Source organism: Ursus americanus, chromosome 7 (assembly GCF_024610735.1).
Source record: "Ursus americanus isolate L20-20 chromosome 7, mUrsAme1.1.p, whole genome shotgun sequence".
Lineage (NCBI taxonomy): Eukaryota > Metazoa > Chordata > Mammalia > Carnivora > Ursidae > Ursus > Ursus americanus.
In genome coordinates this window covers 19,137,204-19,156,196 of record NC_142133.1, presented here as the reverse complement: position 1 = coordinate 19,156,196, position 18,993 = coordinate 19,137,204, and the positions used below count along the sequence as shown (strand labels likewise).

Below are 18,993 nucleotides of genomic sequence, written 5' to 3'. Positions count from 1 at the left end.
TCACTCGGAGGGGGTATATTCCCTGGGAATTCCCTCTTCTCATTTACCCCTCAATTTCAGTTTGTTTCAATAGTTTGGTCTTTGGAAACTGGCAAAAGGGGCCAACAACAACCACCAAAAAGGCAACAAAGTTTGTAAGGTATATTACAAGTTAGACATAATGGGAGATTTGCAGACCTGTGTGATTTAAGCTCTTGTTTCCTTTTTAATCACTCAGAGAGCTGCCAGCATTTTGATGCCTCCTGCTTATGTGAAGCTAGGAAAGGATATAACCCAACTGTCACACAGATTACAAAAGCCTTCAGTTAAATATGTGTGGTGTACCACCCTGTGGCAAGATCCCGCTACTACATATGGCAGAAATAAAAATAGAAATTGTCAAGCTTCCTGAGCCAGAATGAGGGAAAGGGAATATTTATATTTTGCAATAATTAGAAGGAGGGGTGGCAAGCATATGTAGATTTGCAAATGAGAATTTAATAGCAAGCTTCATCACTGGGATTCAGCATACATTTTTATCTGACAGGTGGCTAGAAATTTCTGCAGATTTCTTTGTCTCCAGGTTGGTTGTGTGTTGAGGAAAAAATGGTCATTTTTGTGTGATTTTTGTTTCCAGACTACCCAGCATGTTGTTAGAAGTCTTTGTTTTTCAGAATTAATTTCCTTGCTCACATTATGGTATCTCCGGAGAACAGTGGTGATGTGGGATGCTTGTCATGCTCAATACCACAGAATTTGGCTTCCGTCCAGTTCCCAGTTATGCCCTAGTTCAGTCAACATAAGATCGTGCCCAACCCTTGAGGTTTCCAATTCAAAAGAAAGGGCTTTGACTGTGGTTCTTCTCCAGATATACTCTGATCACATAAGGCTGTTAATCACCTAAGAGTTGATTGACAACTTCTGAAATTAAAAAAAAATAAAAATAAAGATACTAATAGTCTCTATCTTACTATTATTGAGCAATAATTGATAATTTATAAAGATTATTATTCATAGTAATTAAAAAGTGTGGTCCAGTCCTTGGATAATGCAGTGTGAGGAATAATATTGTAGTCACATTACTACAGGAAATTTTTATTCTGTATTAAGTAAGCAAAGGAAATTATAAGAAAGAATGGAGTATTTGCTGACTTAGGCAACTAGGAAAACAGTATTTTATGTGTATCGATCCCATAAGGAAGAGTAATATAGAAATAGTGTTCAACTGAATATAAATTAAATTCATCATTTTCCCTCCCACTTTATTTTTAATGAAGCTGAGAATTTGTGGAGACTTGGCCGTGTAGAAATTATTCTTGGTTATGTGTATATGTTGTAATCAGAGGTCTGCTTTATACTTGTTTGTTAAAACTCTAACAGATGGAGGGACAGATGTCAGAGCAATATAATTTGGCTCCCTATCTGATTTTCATCGTTGCACACAACATGTGACTGCCTTTTGGCAAAACTGAGCACAGGTGTACACTTTAGACGGCAAGAAGGAATCATACAGAAAAGCAGATTTATCAAACTTAACGACAAGGGGGAAGGAGATCCAGGAGACAAAGCTGAAACTTTCTTCTCCCCCTGTGGGAAGTGTTGTCTTGGAATTAGCCTTTTAAAGTACTCTTTTGTGTTCTAAGTGGTAAAATAATTTTACTAATCTGAAAGGATGCTGCCAAATAGCATAACCTTCAAATGTCAGAGTGTTGTTTACCATTTATTTGGCAACTCTAGACTCCAACCTTGTGCATTTTCCATTGCTTGTCTAATTAAACATTAACTCTAATTATGAGGAATCATTTAGGTGTTCATTTGTCGTTTATCAACAAGTTATTTTCACATTGGGAATTATTTAAAATGTACTCAAGTTTTATTACTTTACTATGTTATTTCATTCCTGCAGTTTTTTGGAGAATGTTATAGGCTAATGACTCGATTATTTTCCTACTTTGGATTGTATTTCATACTACGTTGGTGATCCATTGTCAGTCATCTCTCTTTCTGGAGGGGTGTTCCCCCTCCTCAGTTTTTAATCGGATTAAGCTGCATTTTAGAGAAGATTAGAAAACCATTTTAAAATGTGATTATTGAATAATAGGCACTAGATTTATAGACCAAATAAATAGAAGAAAACTAACAACATTTCAGTTCTTTTATCAAAGATACCAAAGAACTGAGCAATTGATAATGACTTTTAAATGCTTATTCAGGCGTTTGTTGCTCTATAGATATGAACAATGACTGGCTGTAGTTTAGGCAAAGAAATAGTAAAGATCAACTCTCCTTTAATATTATACAAGAAACACGTTTTTTCTAGTGTTCACGATAGCTTGATTTATTTATTTATTTATTTATTTATTTATTTATTTATTTATTTATCTGAGAGAGAGAGAGAGAGAGGGAAAGAGCATGGGTGCAGGGTGGGGAGGAGCAGAGGGAGAGGGAGAGAAAGAATCTCAAGCAGACTCCCTGCTGATCGCAGAGCCTGATGCAGGGGCTCAATCTCACAACCCTGAGATCACAACCTGAGCTGAAACCAAGAGTCAGATACGTAACTGACTGACCCACCCAGGCTCCCCTTAATTATTTTTTGAGTAAAGGACTACTAGCTTTTCTTTTAGGAAACTTATCTAATAACAAAAATATGTGGTATAATATAGAACCACTGTATTTTAAAAGGATCATCCTTTCTTTTCTCAAAGTCAGGTCCGTGCCTAGCCACAGGACTGCTATTTTGATAAATGGACCTGTTTCCTAGTCTGTCGATTGTGGTACAGTATGTCCTTCAAAGCAGATATTTTGTTCACATACTTTACCAAAATTAGATTCCACTTACAATAGGCAGAGTAAATACTTCACTTCTTTAGTGAGCATTTATGTAAACTTGGCATCCAAACTGAAATAAGCTCTTTCATACATCTTCAGTATCGAATGCAATCATTAATTCAGTTAAGTACGTACTGCGGCTCTCCTGTGTGCCTGGCCCTTTCCAGGGCCCTCAGCTGCTGCTAGAACAACATATAGGAGAGCTTAACCCCTGCCTTCACGACACTTATATTCTAAAAGGTAAAACAAATAACAATATACAAACAAATAAGAAATGGTAATCATTTAAAAAATGAATAAGTAAATATGGAATAACTGGAAGAGGGATTAATGGGGTGCTTGGAGCAGACCTCTTGAAGTCCCATTTGACCAGAGACCGCAGTGCCAAAGGAACCAGCCATGTCGAGATTTAGGGTTAAGCCTTTTAAGACAGAGGAATCCAGGGGCGCCTGGGTGGCTCAGCCATTAAGGGTCTGCCTTCGGCTCTGGTCATGATCCCAGGGCCCTGGGATCAAGCCCTGCATCAGGCTCCCTGCTCAGTCGGAAGCCTGCTTCTCCCTCTCACACTCCCTTAGCTTGTGTTCCCTATCTCGCTGTCTCTCTGTCAAATAAATAAATTTTAGAAATCTTAAAAAAAAAAAAAAAAAAAGAGGAATCCACGAGTGCAAGTATTGAATGAGGGGTGAAATCAGTGTTGCTGGAGTTCACTAAACAAATAGCAGAGAAGCTGAAGGCTGAGGCCATTGAGAAGGGCTGGGGCCAGATCACAGAGAACCTTAGAAGTAGAAAAGGAGTATAGCTTTTATACTAACTGCAGTGGAAAACTATTGGTGGGAAGTGAGGAAACATAATTTAAGGAACATAGGGATATAATCTGATTTTACTTTTTTAAAAGTTTGGCTTGGCTGCTGTGTAGAAATGGGGAAACCGCTGGCGGAGCTATGTTAGTGGTCTAGGTGGGAGATGGGAGCGGAGTCAGAGATAGTTTTGTGGTAAGGGTAAGAAGTGATAAATTCAGGAAGTGGATTGGAATAAGAGCCTACAAGACTTGTAGGCTTGCACATAGATTGGGCATCGGAGGGAGTTGAAGAGAAAAATCAGAAAAGCTAAGTTCCAAACAATGGGATTATGCCATTTACTAAGATAGAGAACATTGGCGAAGGAGCATGTTGAGTTGCTTCATTTGGAGGGTGCCTTTAGTATTCAAATTGGAAATATTAAGTGGGCAATGGATGAAGGAGCTCAGGAGAGAAGTCAGGACTATTAATAAATATTAGGGGGAGTTGACCAAGATCCCTTAAGTCAAGGGGTATATGGAAGAGAAGAGCACCAGGAAGGGAGACCTGGAAGGAACCATCCGTTCTTTCTCGGTTCTGGATGTGCATTCAGTCCCATGATGACAACAACTAATGATTAAAGTCTGTCAGAAGCAGTATTTGACTCTCCTGACGTTTTGAAAGACAAACTTGCAAGACCACAACTCCAGAATATAGTCCTAATAATAAGCAACTGTATCAGTAAAACTAATTGTTGTGCCTTGTAAATAGGCAAGATAATGAGAATTTCCTAGTTTACTTTAATTTCAGGTAGTTTTTCTTTAATTAAACGGTACTCTGAGTTGTCAGAACCAATGAGAAAGCGGAATTACTCATACTTATTTCGCAACGTTCCACCACCATATGGTGTTTAACATTAAAGAATTCTATTTCTTAAAGCAGGCAGTTTGTGATCAACCGTTTCTGCTGTCCTCTACTTTATGTGTTTAATACAGTATGAAGCAACTTCCCTCTTAAAACAGTCCGCTTTAGTTTAGTAGCACACACCCACACAGGCTCCGCAGACCCACCCCCATGTTTATCCAATACGACCCAAGTACATAGTTGTTGACTTTTTGGTGATAGCTTCACATTTTCAGAACACCAGGGTAGTTCGTACAGGAGATGTTTTCAGTTCCCCCTTACCTGTAAATAAAGCTTAAAATGAAGTTTCAGTTTGTGTCTTTGTAAAAATTAATTAGCTTGTTAAACAAAGTGACTCAGAAGAAGCGTCACCTGTTGTTTGGACCTACTGGTTTTTCTTCTCTTTTTGAACATCACCTTTGGTAAAATGTTGGCCTTATTCCTATCCTTAAGTCATTTCTTTTTCTTTTTTTGATCCTATGAAGGCAGAAATTCTGAAGGAAGATAATGTTAGTAACTTCTTTTAGAATCATGGACTTTTAGGGTAGACGAAGGCCTTGGAGATCCTGGGCTAGACCCTCCTCACTTTGTCGATGAAAGATCTGGAGCTCAGGCAGATTTCGCAGAGCTCGTCAGCCGCCTAGCCGCATGTAAACACGCAGTGAGTGATCGCTAGTGCTTCATCCCAGGCTCGTACTGCGGCTACACACGAGAGAATGTGAGCTCTGCCTTTGAGAAGGGAGACACCTACATAAACACTGATAAGCCAACATGATGAATGCTACAGATAGAAAGGGCTGTTAGATCCGAAAGGGAAGTAGTGCCATCTCTGTGCCGGTACTTCAGCAGAGACTTCACAGAAGTCCTCTTCACTGTGATTCTCGTCCAGGCTTAAAAAAAAGAAAAGAAAAAATCTCATTTCTTAGGAAGACGAGTTGGGTTTGTAGTGTTGTGTTCTATCTGGAAGCCGTTAACAGGTCATGCTTTTCCTTTTCAAAGTATAAAGGTACCAAACTGACCAAGAACTGTTCCATTCATTTCCCATCTGTAGAGGCAACGGTTCTGAGCTACGATGGGAGTATGTTTATGAAAATCCAGCTCCCAGTGGTGATGCACACGGAGGCCGAGGACGTGTCCTTACGGTTCCGATCCCAGCGTGCATATGGCATTCTCATGGCAACCACCTCTAGAGACTCGGCAGACACCCTCCGCCTGGAGCTGGATGCAGGGCGCGTGAAACTGACGGTCAATCTAGGTAACAACTCGCCTTCCCCCATTACTAATACTTTCCGCTTTTTGTTCAGTTTTGCCTGCAAACATTTACCGAGTAGCCTGTTTTGCCATGGAAAGTTAAAACACTTAATGGTCTCATTTTCATCATTTAAATTAATTTAGGTTTTGGGGGCATCTTTTTATTGTTTCATTTTGTTTAACATAATTTACCATTTTGTGATTTCTACCACGGAGGATTCTTAAAAGGGAAGCCGTATGTATCAATGAGGTCAATTGAAAGCATAAATTGTTAGGCTCGAAGAGACCTCAAATAATTTCCATTGTTATATTTACGGATATTCTGATTTGCTATAGAGGATACCCTTTCCGACGAATGAAAGTCCATCCGCTTTTACTTAGATAACATCTGCACAAAATATCAAATTTCTACTTCGTGTCGTAGAGCAACAGTTGTTTTTACTCTACACCCTGGGCTTCTCCTTTGACTGGTCACCTTTGTGGTATCCCATCTTTTCTGTTTGGAAATACTGTGTGGTGATATTTTGCTATCAAACAGCAATCCACAACCCTTCAATGCCCAAAGACTGCGGCCCGTAGCAAACAGCCATGAGAACACTAAAACACAGGCTCTTCTACAGAGAAATAATGCTTTCCTGCTTCAGTGTAGCATTAGGGGAGAGTCACTACAGTAAAACCTCAAAAAGCTGTATGAAATATGGGGGAGGGCTAGGCCGAATTCAGAACGAGTCGGAATTGTAGACGTAAAAAAATACGCAGTTTTCTTTTCGATTCCATTCAAAAACAAATTGATAGCTAGAAAGGTTTCTTAAAGAAAGGTCTTACTAGGCTGATTTTAATGGGTGGATAAGAATTACCAGTAGTTAGGACATCGTTTCATGCAAGTTGTGCCATCAGTGTACAGGGAAGTACTGGAATTCAGTTTCCTTCCTGAAGTTGATCTTTGACAACTTGTTTAATTTTTTCTCAGGAAATCTCTGTTCATAAAGAATTACAAATATTCTGCCCAATAAGCTTCATTATTATCATTAGCTCCAAGAGGAGTACCGATTAATGAGGTTTTACTGTATTTCCTGGAAGTGCTAAACACACCCAAAAATAAATTAATGGAGAAAGAAAAATAAAATTTGAAACATAGATTGACAAAAAGAATAGTAACGTGATGAGGTGAGGCATTTGTGGAATTGTGCTGGGCAGAATGCTAGCTCATAAAATATAAAATTATTTCAGTGATAGCTTACTGCATACAATTACATTCAATTAATATTAGTTAAATAAAGTTAAATAATAAGGGTGTTTTTTAAAGATCACTGAAGAATGCGCTGCACTGTCATTTACTGTTCTGTTAGAGTTCCCTCTAGTGACAATGATAGGTTACTACAACAAATCAAAGGAAATCGCCTAATTGCAGTAAAGGGGCTGCGAGCCAAAGTGGAAACACTCATGGGAATTTTCCAACAGCAAAGCATTCTGTGGAAAGAGTTGTGTAGGTGCTGGTCCTTGGCTGTTTGCAACCACTTTTCTGATGCGGTTGACGACACATGACAAACTCAGCTATATGGAAACAGAATCTAGGTTTCTATTCTTCATGTTCCCCAAAGGCATTAAATACTACAACTAAAACCAACAAATATGTATCTATACATAAAAGAAACTTAAAACATCCCACACAGTCCTTTAAAGACAACCCTGATAATCACAGTCTGTGTTATTCAGATCAGACATTCTGTTCTTAGAGAATCCGTGTTTATAGAGGAAGCAAGTGTACAAAAAGGAAGATCAATACCAGTGTTAATCATGACACTTAGTACATAGAGATAACATTGTTAGCTCCTGAGAGAGGCATAGGCTTGTGTGCTCTGAAGAATGACATTACTCCTTAGCCACTAGAGGCTTCTAAAGGAAAATACAGTCGTTTCTTTCTTCCTCCAGTTAATACAAGGCACAGAATCCAGCCAGTATCTGGCTGTTAACCTTTTTTGCCTACGCCAATGATAATAATAACAAAAGTAAAATACATTAGGGTGAGATTAGAATAACTTCAACTTGCTCTCCATTTGACCACCACAATTCTCAAGAGTTCTGTTGGCCTTTGTGGGATATTAGACTCTGAAGGTCCAAGATGTCTGAGCCTAGCTGGGTTTGCACTGTACCCCATTGTGACGGAGCACTTTTTAATTATGCTGAAAAGAATGATATGTTCTTTCACAGATGGGGAGAAAGTCGCAGCCAGTCTAAGCCAAGCATCTTTGACAGTTAACAACTCTTTCTTTCACTTAGATTTGTCACCATGTAGCTTTGTTTGAATTGGCCATTTAAAAAAAAAAAAAAAACCTTCTATTGTTGTTTCCAATGTAAAGTTTTATAACAATGAATCTGGGTTCTAGAAGTATGTAAAGAATACATGATATGGAGTGGCCATATTTGCATGTGTCTGTCCCCGGAAGGGTGGACTGTGATTTTATTGGATGTCTGCAGCTATTACCTTGAAGGATAAATTTTCATTTTTCATCTATTCTTCCCCATCTAGATTGTATCAGGATTAACTGTAATTCCAGTAAGTGCCTATTCAAAATTTTTAAAATGTTATTCCTCCATTATGATGTAAGCTAGTCCAGAAAAAAATGAAAGCAAGAGAAAGATGTTTATCAAACTCATGAATTCACTTTTGAAGTATACCAGTCCATCATCTGGGTTGTAAAAATTCATTTTGAAATCTGTCCAGCTGAAGACTTTCCTGCTATAGTTCCTACATCTAAGTGGGAAAAGAGGTGACAAATGTTTTAGAGCAGAAGGTGCACAAACCTCCCTTGACCTTTGATTAAGGAAAGTAGCATTTGTATTTTGCCCGATCTTGGACTCCAGTGGCTCTCTTCATCACCAAATTAGGAAAAAAACACTGTGGGTCATATTTCCTTCACTTTCTGTTTTTATCTCTTGACTCAAAATATAGAAAAAATTGAATTCCTTTTATTTTGAGAGCTACTATTAAACTCTTCTAAATTCAGCCAAAATTTTACTTAGAAAAATGTATTTTTCAACGTTATATATATACATATAAAGAAAATTACTTGTCTAAGAGTTGTTTTCTTGTTCATTAAGAGTATTTACATGATGAATTTTTACATCCTCATCACATATCTGCAAAAATAATCAAAACCCTTCAAATCTGTGATATGCATGCCAAATGATGAATCAGAAAAGATGCATGGACTGAGTTTTATTTGACTATGGACTAGAGAACCTGAAAGGATATAAGGACTGTGATTTTATTTTGAGTTGTAGCATTACCTTAAGAATAAATTTATTTTATTTCTTTACATAAATGTTTAGGTTTTTCCTTTCCAGTTTTGCTGACCACATTAAGGAATCTCCTCCATTGATACCAAAGTTGTTAGCTTTGTAAATAAAATGGTTCTAACAAGATTCTAATCTCTCATTGTTAAAGTCAATGAGAACAAACATTTTCTATATCCTTGGAAAATGCTGAATGTGAGTTGATGAAGCGTACTCCCAAAACCATTGGCTGTCTTTGCAAACAGCGATGTCATCCTCTGAGGAACAAAATGGTGGTGTTAAACGTATAAAACAAGAAGCTTCATCTAATGAAATCCATACTACTTTGAACACCATGCTTCTTATAACTCAGATTTGTCTTCGAATATTTTAATATTCATTTTAAAGTTACATTAATGTGAATCTTTCCAATCATAGCAATAAAAAGGTAACTGAATCATGACTTATGAAAAATTAAATTGATAAACTGTCATACAAGGCATAAACATCATCTCGAACAGAACAATTCCTGAAATAATCTTTCCAAGCTCTCACACAAATGGAATTTTTCAAGGTTACATCAGCTCCTCTCAAACCCCATCCCACACTTCCTGCGAAGGAGCACAGTTTTTGCAAGTCTCACGTCACGGTCCAGTTTACTTTCAGCTCTGGGGCACTGATGTGGGCAAAGTGGCAATCATGAAATACTTTCCCAAAGCTAGATTTGTGCCTTAATGCAGTTATCGATGTCCTTGATACATCCTGGGTCTTAGAAAATAATTGGAGGAAAATATTCCTTTCTAGACTCCTGTTTTATGTGCTCTTGTTTATTTATATTAAGCATACAATAAAGCATGAATTTCAAAATTTACAAAATGTAACTATATAAACTCTAGTATTTGGAATTCTAGTATGAAAATTAGCCAAATCAAATGTGATGCTGTGTTTTCTGACTTTTTTTGAAATATATATTTATAGTCTAATTACCCTTGTTAGACACTTCTCTTCAGTTGGCTTATATTACAAGATTCTAATATTAAGCACAGTCTTTTTTTTTCTCTGGATATTCCACAGAATAATACCTTTGGGGACAAAGGTTTTTGCTGGTTAGTGAAATTTTTCCCTTTTTAAGGAGTATGCGTTACATGTAAATTACTTGAATTAAATGAATGATTGTGAGCTTTCAGTGCACACCTCGGACAGGACTGCAAATGCCTTAACTTGACAGCAGTCACTGGAAAGAACATTCGATGAGCAGGTAACACTTTCATTTTCTTTTGCCTTTAATTTATTTGGGGAGTAGTGGGCAGATATGTCAAGAACCCCAAGTTCCATCAAGAATTCATTTTATTACTCAAAGTTAGGAGAGGGAGGAATTTACATATCAAACAATGCAAATCTAATTCATAGTGATTAAGCAAGCAGAGATTTCCACCTGGAGTGCATTTCCTACCCCATAAAAATATAAATTAAAATCTCTGTATCTCAGGATAACTTGTAGTCTGAGAGACTGATTTATTACATTTATCCCCTGTAAACTTTAAGTTTGTCTGAAACCGAGATGAATGTACGTTTATTGAATCACAGCATCTACCATCTACCATCATCTCTAAAAATCATATCATAACTAAGATATCAACTGTATTATAAAATTAATATGACATACCTCAAGTGATATTTTTAAGAAAATTTCCACAACAAATATACAAACTATAACATAAAAGATTATGTTAGGTTGAGAATTAATATTAAGCTCTAAATTATTAAGGTTGGATGGGAACATTTTCAAACTTCTCTACACTTACTCAGAATTGCTCTGCTCTTTCCTGTGGTGGCTCCATCCTTCTTCATCCTCTCCACCCCCCAGCGTAGAGCGGATGTTACTTGATAAGGAAAAGAAAATATATACGGAATCAGACTATCCAATCTTTGCCCTTGAAGAATAGGTAGAAGGTGAAGAGGGGAGCAGATCTAGCTGCAGGTGCTCAGGCGTGTGGGACCATCAGAGACAGCAGGTGCATTCCTTTGTCAACCATTTCTGTTTGAGTAGTTTAGATGCAGCCATAGAGTCTTCAGTGGATAAGCCGGGACAGCCTTTTGTTCGGGTTCCTTGGAGAAAGAGCAGATTTGAATTCCAGACAGCTTCTCTGGCAGATTCTTTGTTGCCACCATTTTTCCTCCTCATAGGAAGAGCTGTCAAGAATCTTTAAATGGAAAGAGAGCCAGTTTTCATTAAAAAATCAAAAGCTTATTTTCATATGTGGAGAGGGTACTTTTTTAAAAAGAACCGTCTCTATGAACAGTGGTCATATCGGTGTCAAAATGTATGCTTTGATCTTTCAGATTACAAATGGGATGTCTCTGCACACAGTCCCAGACCAATCCCAGCTCTCTGACATCCATTAGCTTATATCATTGCTAAAATATGTTTCTTATCTGCCACTTGGAATTAAATTAAGGTCAGTTTGTACAGATTCATGGCCTGGAAGGTAAGCATGGAAGTGTGTTATCTCCCACTCTCAATTCTCCTCTAGCCACAAGAGAAATAAAGGAATAGTCAGATTCCTCACGCCTTCTCAATCAACTGCAATATTGAGAGCGACGTTCTGCCATCATAAAATAATTGTGTGTGGAAGTTGCTTAAAGAACCACCATCTTTTAATGCATATTATTTCTTCTCTGGACGGTATTTCAAAAAGGTAGATGAGAAAGGACTCTAAAGTCATATTCTTCTAACATAAAGAGAAATATTTGAGTTAATGAAAAAAAGACAAGTTGTAGACTATTTTACAAAAAATAATTATTGTAGAAATTACAAACTAATTAACAAATTATTACCGAGAAAATCCAAATCAGATTGAGTCGTACTCTTCTGACACATGAATTATTTGCATTAAAAGGTGTGTTTGACAGTCTCTTCCTTAGGTTCATATTAATGGACTTAATACATCTTTTAAAAAGTATAAAGATTGTAAAGGAAATGTTTTAATCCTTATGAAATTATCTCAAATTCATTATTACTTCGATCTGTAATGGCCATCGTTCTTACTGTGCATTCTCTTTGTCTGCCAAAGTACACAGCCGAGTGTCTTGGTTAGCTCTGCGATAGAGTTAGCAAGACAGTCTCAATCTTAAATTTGGTGTCCAGCAGTTCCCTATAATACTTCCAAACTCATTAGACTATGTGTTTCTCTATAATTTTTTTCTGAAAGCTTGGATTTGTAGTGCTATATTGCATCTTTAAATCATCCCAAATTTTATTCTTTCTCCCTTTTTCTCATAATCTTAAAAATTGTTAGTGCTATAATCCTTAGCAATTTAAATATATTGGACATTTGAAGACAAAATATGTTCCTATCAACTATAGATGAGTCCTAACTGTCCTATAATTAACTAAATATGTAGTGGATGCAGGGAGACTTCGTGCTTATGTTTTTGTTAGTATTTCTTTCTTTCCTTTCTTTTATTTATTGTTTTATTGGTGTATTTGCTTGTTTTTATCTTTTCAAATTAAAGACATAATTACAGAAGTCCTTCTTGCACAGAGGAAGGCTTGGGGCCACCTCTACAACCGCATAAAAAATTTATTTTAATATAAACTCATGATCTCTGATGTTTCTTTTGCTTGTATGCATTATTTTGTATGCTTGTATCTGTGTCTCTTCTCCTGCCCACCTGATCTTTCTTCCTACCAAGATGTACTCTTCCTCTCCACTTCCAGTATCGTTTCCTCCTGTTCTGTTTCCTCTTGTTTTCTTACAAGAATAAAAATTCTCTGGGTTGACAAAATATTTTAGTAAGCAGATCTTCCAACTATTTTTAGCTTCTCATAGAAAATCATTTATCTAGTGCAAAGACAACAAAATTGCAGATCACGTTAATGTGGACAAAATGTCAAGGGTCGAAGTTGAGCTCCTTTTATTTGTAGTTCAGTGTCTAAAGTATCAGAGAGAAAGAGAATGTGAGGCCGAGTACTTAACCTCACTTTGCACTTAGATAGAGTGAAGGAACACTCCGAGTAGTATGTTATTGGAAAATGTACTGTGATGGATGTCTGGAGTGGATAATAAGATCTTTGTATTATCATTTTATTACCAGAATGAAAAGATCAACTGGATATTAGTTATCACCCATTTTTTTTTATGTAGTAAAAATGGAAAGCAATAAAAGAATGCAAAATGTCAAACAGTGGCACTTAAGCCACATTAAATTGCTTTGATCAGGCCGCTGTTTGGCAGGCTTCTTAAAAAGATAGAAGGAAATTTCTGGGGACTGGCTCTTGTTAACATGAAGCAAATGTTCAGTTCAGAGCAGGCGTCCAGTGCCTACAGACCAGACAACTTTGAAAAGGCATCCTCTAGCTCTGGCCCACACGACTGTCCCCCAGTTTGTAGAGTTATGTTAGTCATTGCCTCTCATGACTGGTGCTCTTCATCTGCCTAGGACAGGAGCTGCTCAAGCAACAAAGGAAGATGACCATAGAAATACGGAACATGAGAGTTTTGCTTGTTTTTTCAGTTACTGTCATTTTTGGTTTGGGTATTTTTTTTTTTAAGCTGAAAGTAGATATAAAGGAAAGGAGAATAAAAGTTCATATATCATTATTTTTAGCAAAAATCTAAGGGAAATAAAATATTGAGACCATAGATTTCGGATTTAAAAAATACCAAATAGTTAAACAAAAAGGGAATTAGTACATGACAACAAGTCTTTAGAGAAATATCAAAATTGGAGTGAAATTTAAGGAACAACCATTTGGATTATCTACATTTAAAGTTTATGAGAATTATAAAGAAGAGTACCATTTTTCCATGCACATTTAAATGGCTGCATAGATTGGGCAAATCTTAGTGGGAGAGCCTGAGAAGTAGAAGACTTGGGTCCATTTTCATGAACAATTAATCTGTTCATTGCTTAGGTACAAATACAGAATGCTGCAATATTTTAAAAGACCACTCTTTTGTGCAGGTGAAGAATACCTCTTGAAATCAGGCTCAATTATTAATTGATTGTTTGAAGCATTTTCTTATTGCTGTTGCAAAGGCTGTGCTCAAAGTGATGCAAAATTCCAGATTAGGGTGCACGGAATTCATCAAATTCGCTTTCGTTGTTGAAACTCGGTGTTATAGCAACGGCCTAGGTAGATATTGTCAGAAAGGCCTAGAAAGTTTCAGAAAACCACTCTGACTTGATATTCCTTTCGTTTGTGTGAAAAGGAATTTTTTTTTTTTATACACAAATATCACCAAAGTAAGAGACCACAGCCTGTTGGTGAGATGTCTTTGTCTGTTGTGTTATTAGAAAGAGCTGGTTTGTAACTATCCACCACTCCCTTCATAATTTTGAGTTTCTTTTTTCTCTTCCGCGTTTTTATTTATGTATTTCTTTTGGTAGGGATGTAGCATTTCAGTATTTATCACTGACCCAGAAAATCAAGGATATTAATTTGAATCGACATTTCTTGCCATTAATAAGACTTTTTTTTTTGCTTCTAGTTTATTTCATTGTGAGATGTGTGATTCAAATTTCATTCACGTTAAAGAAAACAATAATCTTTTTCTGTATTGGAGCATTTGGTCTTTTACTTGTACACCCTGGTTTGGGTTCATAGAAAGTTAACTGCTAAAAAATCAAAAAGACTAAAAAGAACTCAATAACTTCCATTTAAAACAACGTACAATTTTTAAGACAGGCTTGATGTTCAATGATGATCAAAGCCCCATGCCACGGCACTCATTTTATTAATATAGAGAAATATAGATTAGAAAATTTTCGGGGCGCCTGGGTGGCACAGCGGTTAAGCATCTGCCTTCGGATCAGTGCGTGATCCCGGAGTTATGGGACCGAGCCCCAGGTCGGGCTCTTCCACTATGAGCCTGCTTCTTTCTCTCCCACTCCCCCTGCTTGTGTTCCCTCTCTCGCTGGCTGTCTCTATCTCTGTTGAATAAATAAATAAAATCTTTAAAAAAAAAAAAAAGAAAAATTTTCTACAAGTTTTAGGGGAAGGAAAGGAAAAACAAAATAAAACAAAAACAGGGAGACAAGCCATAAAAGACTCTTAACTCTAGGAAAGAAACTGAGGGTTGCTGGAGGGGAGGTGGGTGGGAGGATGGGGTAACTGGCTGATGAGCATTAAGGAGGGCACTTGATGTAATGAGCTCTGGGTGTTGTATGCAACTGATGAATCACTGAACTCTACCTCTGAACCTAATAATACAATATGTGTTAATTAAATTGAATTTAAATTTAAAAAAAAATTCTACAAGTATTGTATTCCTAATTTTACTCAAAAGAAAGCCATTAACAATTTATACACTATCAATTGCTTATTTATCAGAGAATATGAAAACAAATATGATGGATTTCAGTTCCTCATATGGTCACTAGAAAGGAGTTATGCATCTGCTACCTGCTGAAGTAGATGCATAATTTAAAAAATGATTCCTTTGTTTACTTAACTCTGGGTCCGATATGAGTAATACAAGCATTCCAGCTTAGCTTCCATTTATAGGAGAATACATATCCTTTAACACCAAGGTTTACAATGTAGAATGTGATTTTTTTTTTTTAAGATCTTGGAGAAGTTTGATGATTTTTCAAAGTTTTAGTCTTGAAAAATAGGTGTTTTTTTAGATTAATTATTTATATATATTTTACTTATGAAATTGGCAGTGTTTTCTGAGAAAATAGCTATTTGAAGATGTTTGCATAATTTGAAAATGCAGATTTTTTTTTAATTGAGACAAATTGCAAAAAAAAAAAAAAAAAGGAGGGGCACCTGGGTGGCTCAGTCGTTAAGCGTCTGCCTTTGACTCAGAGCATGATCCCAGGGTTCTGGGATCAAGCCCTGCATCGGGCTCCCTGCTCTGCTGGGAGCCTGCTTCTTCCTCTCCCACTCCCCCTGCTTGTGTTCCCTCTCTCACTGGCTGTCTCTCTCTCTGTCAAATAAATAAATAAAGTATCTTTAAAAAAGGAGAGAGAAAAAAATGTAAAAGATTCCGTAGCCTAAGTTTCAGAGAAATTCTTGGGTTCGCATTTAGTAAGTTAGTTTCCCTAAAGACTATGGTATACTATATAAACACTCATCAAAACATAAAATATATTATTTTACATTGATGTCTAGGCACTCAATAATTTGATTTTAACCTAGAATTTTAGAATGTTTTTATTACAACAAAAACTCATGAATTTAGTTCCCACTGACTCAGAAGTTATGTTTAGTCAAATCTCCTATAGATTGAATTTCACTATATACAAAAAAAAAAAAGATTGTTAAGCCATTGGATACTTTTACTAGATAATAAAAGTGTATTTCTAATCCACCTAAGAGAATGCACTTCAAAAAAATTCAAAAAAAATTAAAAATTAAGGATAATTGATACACAATATTACATTAGTTTCAGATGTACAACATAGTGATTCAACAGGTTTATACATTATGCTCTGCTCACCACAAGTGTAGCTACCCTCTGTCACCGTACTAGGCTATTACAACATCATTGACTCTATTCCTTATGCTGTGCCTTTTATTCCCATGACTTATTCATTCCAAACTGTATCCCCCAGTCCCCTTCACCATCTTGCCCATCCCCTCACCCCCCTCTCCTCTGGTAACCATCAGTTTGTTCTCTGTATTTATAGGTCTAATTTTGCTTTTTGTTTGTTTATTCATGTCTGTGTGTGGTTGTGTTTTTCAGATTCCACTTATAAGTGAGATCATATGGTATTTGACTTTCTCTGTCTGACTTATTTCACTTAGCATAATACCCACTAGGACCATCCATGTTGTCACAAATGGCATGATCTCATCCTTTTTTATTGCTGCATAACATTCCTATATGTATATTCATATACATGTCATACGCACACACACACACACACACACACACAAAACACCACACCTTCTTTATCCATTCATCTATGAATGGACACTGGGTTGCTTCTATATCTTCGCTATTGTAAATAATGCTGCATTGGAACATGTGGGTGCATATATCTTTTCAAGTTAGTGTTTTTATTTTTGGGGAGTAAATACCCAGTAGTGGAATTATTGGATCATATGGTATTTCTATTTTTAATTATTTGAGGAACCTACATACTGTTTTCCACAATGGCTGCACAATTTACATTCCCACCAATAGTACACAAGTGTTCCTTTTTCTCCACATCTTCACCACCACTTGTTATTTCTTGTCTTTTTTATTTTAGTAAGAAAATACACTTTTGAATGCTTGATAAGAATTTGTTTAACTTCACTCACTATTCTTATCTATTCATTAAAAACAATCCCTGAAGAATGTTACTGATCAATACTTCAGAATAATAATATATTTCTGTAATATTTTATGTTAATTTATATTGTACCTCTGGGGGGGTTTTGTTTTTGTTTTTGTTTTAGTATTTAAGGAATAGACATATATTCAGGTAATATTAGTTAGTGAAGGTTTATTATAAGAACACACTAAGAGTAGATATAGACAGGAAATCACCAGTCACAACACGGCAGATTTTGTAGAGATTAGAATGAGACTCAAGAACTGAAAGATTGTTCAATGCACAGTGTGGCTCCAATGGCCCAGGTATTTTGCCATCCTTTCACCTGCTGTCACTTAAGACCCCCTTCTCAGTGTTGTGTCCTTATGGTAACTTCATTATGCTGTCTTTTCTTCTGGTGCTCCTGCTACTCCTCTCCTCTATACTAACTTGCTTCAGTTAGGTTATAGCTTCTATTTAGTAATGTCTTCTGCTTGTTCATGGTATCTTGTCTCCTGCCTCATGGTTTCTGTTCTCTGCTTTTTCCTGTGCATGTCCTCTGCCTTTTTGCTGCTCCTTCACCAACTGTTGTCTCTATATAGGTTATGTATTCAAACTCCCCTAGAAAGAGAAATAGTGGATTCATTATTTATTGTTGTGCTCTTGAGCAGAACTTTCAAATAATGTCACCTTATAAGCTACTGACCAGATTTTAGCCTGGGGAGGGGGGCACTGATGCCAACAGGTAATCCCATCAGCTGTCATCAGAGCAGGGACCCACGTAATATATTCTCCTCAAAGGAATGCAGGAGCAGAAGGTTTTCCACACAAGCATCTTTTTTTCTAGAGTATCTAATTAAAAATGTTTTCTCTTTACCCATAAGATACCCGTAAGGATTAAAATGTCTTCAACATATAACTGGCTAACATATGATGCAGTGTCCTCAGAGCTCTTATCCATTTCTTTTACTTGTTACCAATGGGAGCAAAGAGCAGGATGGATAAGTGCATTTTGAGAACAGCTTCCTCAAAGATAAAGTAAGAAATGCTAAGGGAATTTAAATTACCATTCTTTTTATTTCATTTAATGCTGAATTATTTGCTCATTGTTATTTGTTCTTTGAATGCATCACTCATAAAGTTGTGAGAATTCTTTACCCGCCCATCACCCTTCCCAGGAGATCAGTATAAATGTAGACTTGAAATATATTGTACAAACTACTATCGAAGTAAATTAAATTTCAAAGTCAATTGTCTCTTTCTATAGATAATTATTGTAGTTAAAATTTCTTTGGAAATGTAGGATTTAGAGTAAGAATGACCAATTCTCTTCTAAAATTTGCATACAAATAATAAAGGCAGCCTGTGAATACAGGCACTCATTAAATTGTTGGATACTTGGGGAAAAAATCAACTCATTTTGGAAATCAAGAAATTTCCAGTATAAATAAATCTGTACTGCTAGAGAATCCAAAGAATTCTGAAATGTTTTACATTTCCATAGGTATAAAGCAAATAGCTAATGCATGTGAAAATTAAAACCCAAACATTATAGAACTAGTATACTATACTGGCATGACTTAAAATTGTTATTACTGATTTTTCACGCATTATAAAGGTGTCCAATAAAAGAAAATAAAAAATTAATGATTTAATAAGTTATACAAATTCCCTTGAAATACATACATATTCATCTAATAGTGTTGAAATAGGGAGACCAAAATGG

The 18,993-nt window shown here is 36.4% G+C and overlaps 1 protein-coding gene across 9 annotated transcripts in view; it reads left to right on the top strand.

Moving 5' to 3' along the window:
- Positions 1 to 18,993, top strand: part of NRXN1 (neurexin 1) — a 1,098,989-nt gene that overhangs the window by 496,589 nt on the left and 583,407 nt on the right. For 5 of the 9 annotated variants that reach the window (XM_087863379.1, XM_087863382.1, XM_087863381.1 and 2 more), the window contains 2 exons: positions 5,539 to 5,742; positions 8,269 to 8,295. In XM_087863379.1, coding sequence (XP_087719505.1) covers positions 5,539 to 5,742; positions 8,269 to 8,295 — 231 coding nt within the window. The remainder of the gene's footprint in view (positions 1 to 5,538; positions 5,743 to 8,268; positions 8,296 to 18,993) is intronic. The other 4 variants (XM_087863385.1, XM_087863384.1, XM_087863383.1 and 1 more) reach the window with 1 other exon arrangement.